Genomic DNA, 9,789 nt, shown 5'->3' with positions numbered 1-9,789 from the left:
AGTGAACTCAACTTTATAAAATCTAATAAACAATAAAATAAACATAATTTAAAGACGAAAATGAATGCGTACTCATTTGTCTGCATGATCTGAAGGAGTGTTTACTCTTGGGCCCTTCGAAGCACACCCTGAACCACACCGGGCTCACTCAGGCCGACTCCCGGCTTCAGGACATTGTTCACGTCCACCACGACAGTGTTGTGACCGCATGTCAGCCCCTCTGTTCTTCAGGAGGACGGAGAAATCGGGGAATTCGGGCCCCCTGCACTCCTAGCTGGTGCCCATGCGGATAACAGAAGGTCGAGGGCCAGACCTGACCGAGGACCTTCCCCAGGACCTGCTTTCTCCCATTCAGGCCGGGCTCATTCTGGCCTCTTCTCCCCGTGTGGCCGGCACATGGCGCTGGCGGGCTGCCACAGAGAGTGAGGAGGGCAACGCTCTCATCTGAAAATAAATCATGACCCTGAATGGGTAAACAAGAAACTAGGGCGGAAGAGGGGGTGCGGGGGGGGGGGGGGGGAGGCGGGCGCTGAGGGGAAAGAGAATTGTGTCTTTCCTGGGAAGATGAATGCAGCTTCAGAGGCTTGATCTCCCCGTGCTGGGCCCACAGCCACATGGTCTATCTCTGCTGTGCCCCCAGCCGTTCCTAAGCGCCTGGTACCCGCTGTACCTTTGCTGCGGAGTCCTGACTCCTGGGCCTGACACCGCTCCCAACGTGGACCCCATTGTCACTCAGAAAAGTCTCTTCTTTGCACTTTTAATGTGGATCTTGCTTTTTGTAGAACCAGCGTGACCTCTAACTGTTTGCCGAGTGCAAGATGCTCTCCACCTGTGGCCCATCTTACAGAGGGAAGCGGAGAGGGCAGGAGTGGAACTCAGTGGCAGGTCCAGAGGTGCTCCCCAGGCCTGATGGATGGTGATATGAAGCCGGAGGTGTTTGAAGGGGTGAATGTCTTGGTCAAAAGCAAGATGTGTATAGCTCAGAGGTGAAGACTTGACTTTGGGTCTGTTCCTGCTCCTTCTGGGAACAGCATCTTGGTGTGTACAGGGCTGACCCTTCCCCCTCTCAGGGAGGGTCACCCAGTGAATGAATGAGTGAACCAACAGGTAGATGGGTGGGGGCTGCTGAGAAACGGTCAGGGAGACACTGAAGGGACTCATGGCAGCCTGTGAGCCAGGATCTGGGAGGAAATAGTCTCCATTCAAATCTGGTGCTTTTTTTTCTTTTTTCTTTTTTCTCCTAAGACCACAGCTGCCTCTGAAACAAAGACCGACAATTGCCGCCAGCATGTGCTTCATTTTCACTTCCCTTGAATATTCTTCAATGGATTTTCTTTTTAAACGGCACTGGCGAGCTGTCTCGGTGTAATGAGGCACATGGCTGGGGAGGAGCAGGAAGAGCACCCCTTTTCCCAGGCAGACATTTTGGAGTAGACCTGCCTTCTCTTTGCTCAAATACAGCTGAAAGTCCCTGTATCTGGGCATCTGTCTACATTTTCCAACATTTCTACAAAAACCACACCCTACTTTGCTTTTATCCTCCTGGATCAAAGTCCTTTCTCCAAAGCTCCGTCATATTTCACATCCAAAGTCCCCTCACATTTTCCCTTCCTCCCCTCTATTTGCTTTGTCCCAGGGGTTCACCAGCACAGCAAGGCTCCTGACACATCTGTGGACATCAGGACTCACACCCTGGGTTGACCCCCGTGGTTTGTCTCACGGAGCAGAGGGGCACCAGTGTTTAAAGGCACCGGTCCAGCGAGGGTGAAAAAAGGCTGGCGCCTGGTGCAAGCTCTGTAGAAAGTAGCTTGGTGATCTTCAAAAGGTAAAACACAGAGTTACCATATGATTCAGTAATCCCACTCTTAGGTATAGACCCAGGAGGATTTATAACAGGGGAGAAAACCAAAACTTGTGCACCATAATTAGAGCAACTCTATCCACAATCACCAAAAGGTAAAAACAACCCACATGCCCATCAACAGATGAATGAATGAACAGAATGTGGTCCATCCACACAGTGGAATATTACTCAGCCATGAAAAGGACTGGAACACTGAAACATGCTACAACATATGGACCTCGAAACATCATGCCAAGTAAAGGAAGCCAGACACAAAAGACCACATGTTGTCTGACCCCATTTATATGAAATGCCCAGAACAGGCAAATCCATAGAGACAGAAAGGGGAGTAGTGTTTGTCAGGGGCTGGGGCGGGAGGATGGGAAGTGACTGCTTATGGGAGCGAAGTCTCTTTTTTGGGTGATGGAATGTTCTGGAAGTAGGTAGAGGAACTGGTTGTACAACATTGTGAATGTGTTAAATGCCACTGAATTGTTCACTTTAAAAAATGGGGAATTCGCCCTGGATAGTGTGCTCAGTGGTTGGAGCATCTGCCCTCACACTGAAAGGTCTCAGGTTCGATTCCTGGTCAAGGGCATGTATCTGGGTTGCAGTTTTGCTCCCTGCCCTGTCAGGGTGTGTAGGAGGCAACCAGTCAATGTCTCTCTCTCTCTCTCTCCCTTCCTCCTTCCACTCTCTGAAAAGCAAGGAAAAGGGATCATCAGGTGAGGATACAAAAAGAAAAAAAAAAGGTGAATCTTGTTATGTGCGTTTCACATCAGAAACTAAAAGGCTGGATGGTCCTCATGGAAGCCAGCACACAGGTGTTAGCCATTCTGACACTTCCCCGGGCTCTTGTCAGTGAGGGGATGCTGCCGGGTATTTACTGTTTCCCTGCGTGGCTTTCCTCTGAGTCCCTTTCGCATACACTCTTCTCAGCTGACACTCTGGACAGGAAGAACATCCTCATGCTACAAACAAGGAAACTGAGGCTCTAAGAGGTGAAATGAATTTGCAAGGTCATCCATGGCGGCCTTCCATTGTGTCACGGTGTTTAGGTAAGGACTTGGGAACTTTATTTTTAGGAAGACAATTGGGCTGATAGGAAACCTCAGTGACAGCTTCCCAGTGACACAGAATGGTGGAAATGGAACATCTGACACCTGTGAGCTTCATGGAATGCTGGCACTGATTCTCAAAATCCTGGCAGTAGATGCTACTATTCTCCCATTTCACAAGTGAGGAAACTGAGGCTTACAGAGGTGGGTCACTTGCTCTATGTCACACGGCACAGTGAGCACATGTAAAGGCTGAGGACTCCAACCCTCAAATTCTGTTTTGCTCTGAGCTTTCTCTGGGTAAAAGCAGGTCATCACAACATAAATGCTGAGATCTCCAAGTGGAAACTCACTCCCGGACCAGGAATTCCAGGAACTGTGAGACTGTGCTCCCAAGACAACCTGGGAAATCTCTGGAGAAAAATCAAGCAAAGGGTCAACTTGTGAGGTCCCCCTCCTGGGGTCGGAGGGAAGTGGTTCGTGCCAGATTCATCATGGAGCTGCAATTCTTTTTTATTTTTTATTGATTGATTTATTTATTTGGCCTTTGAAATTGTCTTTATTTCTGATCATTCCTTTACAATCATCTACCTCAGGATTAACTCCCACACATGCAGCTGGAGCCCAAATACCGCTCCCCGCTCCCCATGCAAATCAGATTCATATTTCTGATTCTAGGACACGTGCCCCCTGAGGTCCCAGGAACGCCCCAACCTTGGCCCCTGCAATCCTGTTCCTGGGCTTGGTCCCTCCCTTTCCCCATTCAAGCTGAGCATGAACCTGAAACGCGGGTGCCCCCTGCATAACGCACCCTGGTCCGAGGTTTCAGCTTCCAAAGGCCCAGAAAGAAGCCTTTGCTGGGTGCACCCACTGAGCAGGGGCACATCACGGGCTCCATGTCATGAAAATGCCACGTCATAAAACTCACTGCAATGCTTGGTGGCAAGCAGGATGCTCCTGGGCTGTCCTAACTCCCTCAGGGTCCCTGTCAGCTCAGCCTGGATCAGGGCAAGTCTCTCCTGGTTGACAGTCCCTTGGATCCTGTAACACTCCAGGGGGACGGGGTACAGCTCGAGCTCTAAACTGCGCAGCCCGGCTGAGTGGCGCAGCAGCTTCTCCACGGAGGCCACGGAAAAGTTGTTCTCAGACATGGTGAATTCCCTGAGCTGGCGACAGCGGCTCAGGACAGGCAGGACGGCCTCGACGTGGGAGTCCACCATCCCACAGTGATCCAGGCCCAAGGCCTCGAGGGTGGGTGCCACTGCCTCCAGCAGAACTAGGAGGGGCTCAAGACTGAAATCCGCAAGCCTGAGGCCAAACAGATGCAGGGACTTCAGCTGCCTGAGGTTCGGGCACTGGAACAGGTGTGTCAGGTCTGAATGCGTCAGCCGCTGGCAATTTATTATGGAGAGTTTGTCCAAGGGGGTCTGCAGGCACCTGAGCATCTGGTCCAGACGGCCTCTGAGGAAGGAGGGAGAAGCCATGTTGAAGTCCCGAAGGTGCCGCAGCCTGAGCATCTGAGAGAGGAATTGGGAAAAGGATCGCTGCTCCTCCTGCTGTTTCCTATCCCAATCTTCTTCCTCCTCCCACTCCTGCTCCTCTTCCTCCTCCCCTTCTTCCTCCTCTTCCTCTTCTCCTTCCTCCTGTTCTTCTTCCTCTTCCTCCTCCTCCCCATTCTCCTCCTCTGTCAACACGTGAATGTGGGAGAAAGAGAGTCTCTGCAGGTTACTCATCTCTCCCAGGTAAAGAGCAAACGTCCCAGGGTGGGCAGGTCCCAGGGGCAGTTCACTTCCACCTCCTGGATGCAGTCCAGCTGCATCCCATCCAGGACCCTCCTGACCCTCTGGAGGGGCACCTCAGAAATCCTCAGCGTCTTGCAGCACAGGTGTAGTAACCCTTCCCTCTCCTTGGCCCATTGGATGATGTACTTGAGAAACTCATCCCCGTCCCTTTCATTGAATTTAAGGTCTAGGAATACCTCCAAGGGAGCCAAGGGGTGCTGCATGTCGGGACTGGAGCTGTGCACAGCCACTGGCCCTGTCCGTGAGCACTTCTGGGTGCTGTCTTCACACCACATTCTCCAGAAGTTGGCTCCCGTGTTCCTTAAATCCAGCACCTGCAGTTTCCACCTCCTGGGCCGAACCTCCTGGGCAAGCAGAACGTCCAGCCCATCCAACACGGCTTTGAAGACCTCATCCAGGGACAGATGTGACAGGCAGCCCAGAGGGAGGACAGTGAAGGGCCAGGCGTGCACCATCGCCTTCAGGGGCTCCGGGATTCTCCTACAGTAGGCCTGAATGAAGAACTGCAGGAAGAGCTCTGCGGGAAGGTACTCCAGAGCTGCGATGGCTGAGGCCTGGTCCCTCAGCAAGCTCCTTCCTGCCAGCTGCAGGAGTGTGAGTGGGGTCCGGATGCTCATCTTCAAGGCTCAGAAGGAGTCCTGCAGAAATGTCTGCTGTGACTGGGTTGGCTGGGGCTCAGATCTCAGACCTGGTGGAGAAAGACCCACGGCACTGACTGCAGAGCTGGAGGAATCTGAATCTCTCCTCTGGTGCCTGAGGTTTTTATACACCTTCTCAAATGATAACATCCAATCAGAAACCTCCCTTAATCTTATTGTCTCCATCCCTTAATCTTATTGGGATTATTTCCTCTCTCCAGATTAATGGATTGAGAGAAAGTTAGGGAGGGACAAGGTTGAGGCCTGGCTCACTGATTCCTTTCATAGACATTGACTGAGGTTGACTGATGGCCCCCTATTGCTTTCCTCAGTGTGAGACAGTGGAGGTGTAATGGTTAAATAGGAAAACGCACAACCTGAGAGCGTGGTTGCTGAGGGTCTTTGGCCACAGTAGACTAATCCAAATGTATCCACAGTTAAAACAGCCAACGCCCACAGCTGACACCTTTGGTGTCATCCCCAAAGAAAACAAATGAAATGTGTCTGTGCATCAAGTAAGGTTTTATGTCAGGAGACATAGCAGATCATGATCTCCACAGGGATCAAGGGGTGGGCAATTGAGCATGTGGGTGGCCCTTCAGACCCTAAGGCTTCTCTGAGGGAGGTCAGGTAAAAATCACCATGAGAAGCAGGGTCAGGGCTGGGCAGGGTGGGGGTGGGCCATCCTAGTGGAACCCTATTATGACCCAGGGCCAAGTAAAGATGGGTGTTTTTTCTTGGAAAGAAGAGAGATGGAAAGACTCTTCTCTGGGTGAATTTGGGATTTAAAAGGAGACAAGCTGGAGTAGAGACAGTGCCATCCTAGAGGGCAAAGGGAGGGATTCCATCTTCTATCTCTCCCAGGAGGAAAGGGTAGGTCTTCTCTGGGAAAGATGGGATTAGCTCAGCACCTGGGTGGAGAAGATTAAATCTAAGAATGTGATTAGAGGGAAAGAGGCCAGACCTGGGAGTTAGACATTTTCAAGCCTGAAAGGCACTGAAGGCAGATGCATGGGCTCTTTAGTGCTGGAAGACGGTCCATCCTTGCTGCTTGACACAGTGGCTGCAGGGAAGAAACATCTGCACAGCATGTTTCAAGGGACCTGGCGTATATGGCATACTGTTCTTAATATGTTTGCTCACCTTCTTGGCGCTATGTGTTTTAACCAAGGTCACCTCTCTGAGAAAGGTTGTTTCCTCAGGTAGGGATTTTTCCCTGAAGTTAGGGAGGGAATAAAACCCCTTAACTAAATGCCAGGCGGGTAGTTTATCACTTTAACTACGAACTATCACCCTTAAGCTACATAATCTTTACTTCCTGGAATGGAGATAAGAAACGTCCTAACCTTTGGAATAGAAATTGATAGGATAAAAATCAACTGTTATAAATACAGATGTAACAAGACAATAAGACAGAACCTGGCTGGAGAACCTAGTGAGAGAACATGGCAAGAGAACCTAGACAGAACTTGGCTGGAGAACCTGGCTAGAGAACCTGCAGACAGAACCTGGCTGGAGAACCTGGCTACAGAACCTAGCAATAGAACATGGCAAGAGAACCTGGCCAGAACCTGGCTGGAGAACCTGGACACAGAACCTGGCAGGAGATGCTGGAGACAGAACCTGGCTGGAGATCCTGGATAGAACCAGGCAAGAGAACCCAACCATGATGATCGACTGAACGCTGTCTCCGTGTCATTTCCTCTTCACTGACTCCGTCCATACCTTTGGGAACCCCTGGACCTTCTGGAGTTGGACCCCAACACTTTAGGATCTCAGAGCCTGGGAGAGAAATTGCTGCAATTCTTTAAAAAAATATATTTTATTGATTTTTACAGAGAGAAGTAGAGAGCTAGAAACATTGATGAGAGAGAAACATGCCCCTGACCAGAATCGAACTTGGGACCCTTGAGTCCGCAGACCGATGCTCCATCCACCGAGCCAAACTGGCCAGGGCAGAGCCGCAATTCTTTTTTTTTTTTTTTTTTTTACTTTTTATTTTATTTTTTTTAAATTTTGTTTTATTTCTTAAAGTATTACAAAGAGTATTACACATGTCTCCTTCCCCCCTCCCCCTTGACATTCCCCCGGCCTCCCCTACCCCCCAGTGTCTTGTGTCCATTGGTTATTCTTATATGCATGCATACAAGTCCTTCAGTTTATCTCTTACCCCCACCCCCAACCCTCCCCAGGCTTCCCATTGTAGTTTGACAGTCTGTTCAATGCTGCTCTGCCTTTGTATCTATATTTGTTCATCAGTTTATAATGGTCTTTATTATCCATAAATGAGTGAGATCATATGGTATTTTTCTCGGCTTCCCAGGGGCCGTTTCAACCTCATGGGGCTGTTTCAACCTGAGCCGCAATTTTTGAGAGTCAGTTCCCAGGGCTATGAGCATGGGGTTGGTGTGTGCATGTGCATGCATGTCTACATGTGTGCCTGTGTCTTTGAGCCTGCAGGTGCATGTTTGCACATCTGTGTACATGTCTGTGTGCATGTGTCTTCGAGCCTACATGTGCACACATGTATCTTTGAGTATGTGCATGTGTATGTGCACAGATGTGTGTACACATGTGTAGGTGTCTCTGTGTGCATATCCTTGAGCATACATGTGCACACACATATCTTTGTGTCTGCATGTGTGTCTATAAAAGTTTGTGTATTCATATTTGTATGTCTTTGAGCATGTGCATACGTGTTTGTGTATGTGCATGCATAACTGTAGGTACACAAGCATGGGCTGCATGCGTGCATGTGCTTCAAAACCACATGAGACCTATGGGAGATCCTTGAGAGTACAGGTGTGGAGTCAGACTGGCTTGGGCCTCAGTTTCTCAACTGGGAAATGGGCTGGCTTCTGCTGGATTCAAGGATTAATGTACAGAGAGGCCACTGACTATCAGAAGATGTCAGTTTATAGTCTGTGCTATGGGCTCTGAAGTTGACACCTCTCATCTCTGTTGATTCTGAAAGCAAACCCAAGGCTGAGTTTATCATCCACAATATTTTGTCATTCTAAAATCATAGAAGCAAAGATGTCAAACCACACAGAAATGTGTGAGGTAAAGAGTGAAAATTCCACCATGGCCGTAGTTGTGGTAGAGTGCTTCTCAGAGTCTATGGCTCCCATGATGTCCCACGCAGGCACAGTTGGGAAAAACAGGAGCTTTAACAGGGTCAATCCCCTACCCCCTGCTCCCAAGTTGGACTGCACAGGCATGCTATGGAGGGAGAGCCCTTTGGCCCCAGAAATGACATTTTTAGGGCTTTATTTATAGTGTTGTAGGGTATAGGGACCAATCCTTTGGAACATTTGTTAGATAATGCAGCCCTGGCTTCATCAGGAAGTTTGTTCTAATTAGCATATTATGCTTTTATTATTATAGATTACATATGTAATTTAAAATTTTTTATTTTTTACAGTATTACAGATGTCTCATAGATCCTTTTTTAAAAAATATATTTTTATTGATTTCAGAGAGGAAGGGAGGAGAGAGAGATAGAAACATCAATGATGAGAGAATCATTTATTGGCTGCCTCCGGCATGCCCCACACTGGGGATTGATCCCGCAACCCAGGTATGTGCCCTTGATCGGAAATGAACCTGGGGCCCTTCAGTCCGCAGGGACTGAATGCTCTTCCCACTGAGCCAAACTGGCTAGGGCTCATTGATTCTTGTTAAGTGCCCTGACATGGGATTAAACCTCCAACCTTGACATATCAGGACGCTCTAACCAACTGAGCTCCCTGGCCAGGGCAACAAAGGCTTTAAAAACTGAAGATTGGAGGCCACCAAGACCAAGATGGCCGGGAGACTTGCTGCCTTCCTCAAGAACGCCTGGGCCAAGAAGCCGGCGCTGGTTGAGTTCTTCACCACTGGAGGCCTTGGTATTATTCTGCCCCTTCAACCCTTGCACCAAGCATGAGGCCATGATCAGCCAGGTTACACCCTACAACTACCCAGTGCTAGCTGGAGATGATGGAAACATGCCCGACATCCCCAGGACCCCTAGGGTCCAAGTTGGAGTGACTGTGAGCACCTCCACTAACAGGCCCTCTCCCCTATGGCCCCCAATAAAAATGTGAAAACGGAAAAAAAACCCCCAACCCCCAAACAAAACTAAGTATTAGAGCCTCTCCAGCAGCACACTCAGCTTCTCACGGTGCCCTGGGGCACTCAGGAGGCTCCCTGGAGGGGAAGCTGGGAGGAGAGGAGTGGCATATCTAGGTCCCAGTTAGCCCTAAATTCCAAGGTAGCAGAGGAAATGTTACCTTCTGAACCGAAAGGAATCCTTCCCAGACGGCAGAGGGGAAGCTGAGGCCTGAGGTGGAATGACCAGCCTGAGGTCAAAGCCCAGGCCATGTCCCAGGCTGGAGGCCCCCATACCATATGCCCTTGTCTAAGTCACCACCAGTCTGCTGGTGAAAAGGAGCTGCTGGGGCTAC

At 49.7% G+C, this 9,789-nt stretch overlaps 1 protein-coding gene across 1 annotated transcript; it reads right to left on the bottom strand.

Moving 5' to 3' along the window:
- Positions 1-3,800: 3,800 nt before the first annotated feature.
- On the bottom strand, positions 3,801-5,320 carry LOC308519350 (PRAME family member 15-like; the record flags this gene model as incomplete). Its single annotated transcript, XM_081091317.1, has 2 exons — positions 3,801-4,418; positions 4,691-5,320. 2 exons carry the CDS (start codon positions 5,318-5,320, stop codon positions 3,801-3,803), a joined length of 1,248 nt encoding a protein of 415 aa, XP_080947443.1.
- Positions 5,321-9,789: the final 4,469 nt, after the last annotated feature.

This window comes from Myotis nattereri (genome assembly GCF_964212035.1).
Source record: "Myotis nattereri genome assembly, chromosome: 5".
Classification (NCBI taxonomy): domain Eukaryota; kingdom Metazoa; phylum Chordata; class Mammalia; order Chiroptera; family Vespertilionidae; genus Myotis; species Myotis nattereri.
The sequence above is the reverse complement of the archived record's forward strand: the minus strand, read 5'-3'. Positions and strand labels throughout refer to the sequence as shown.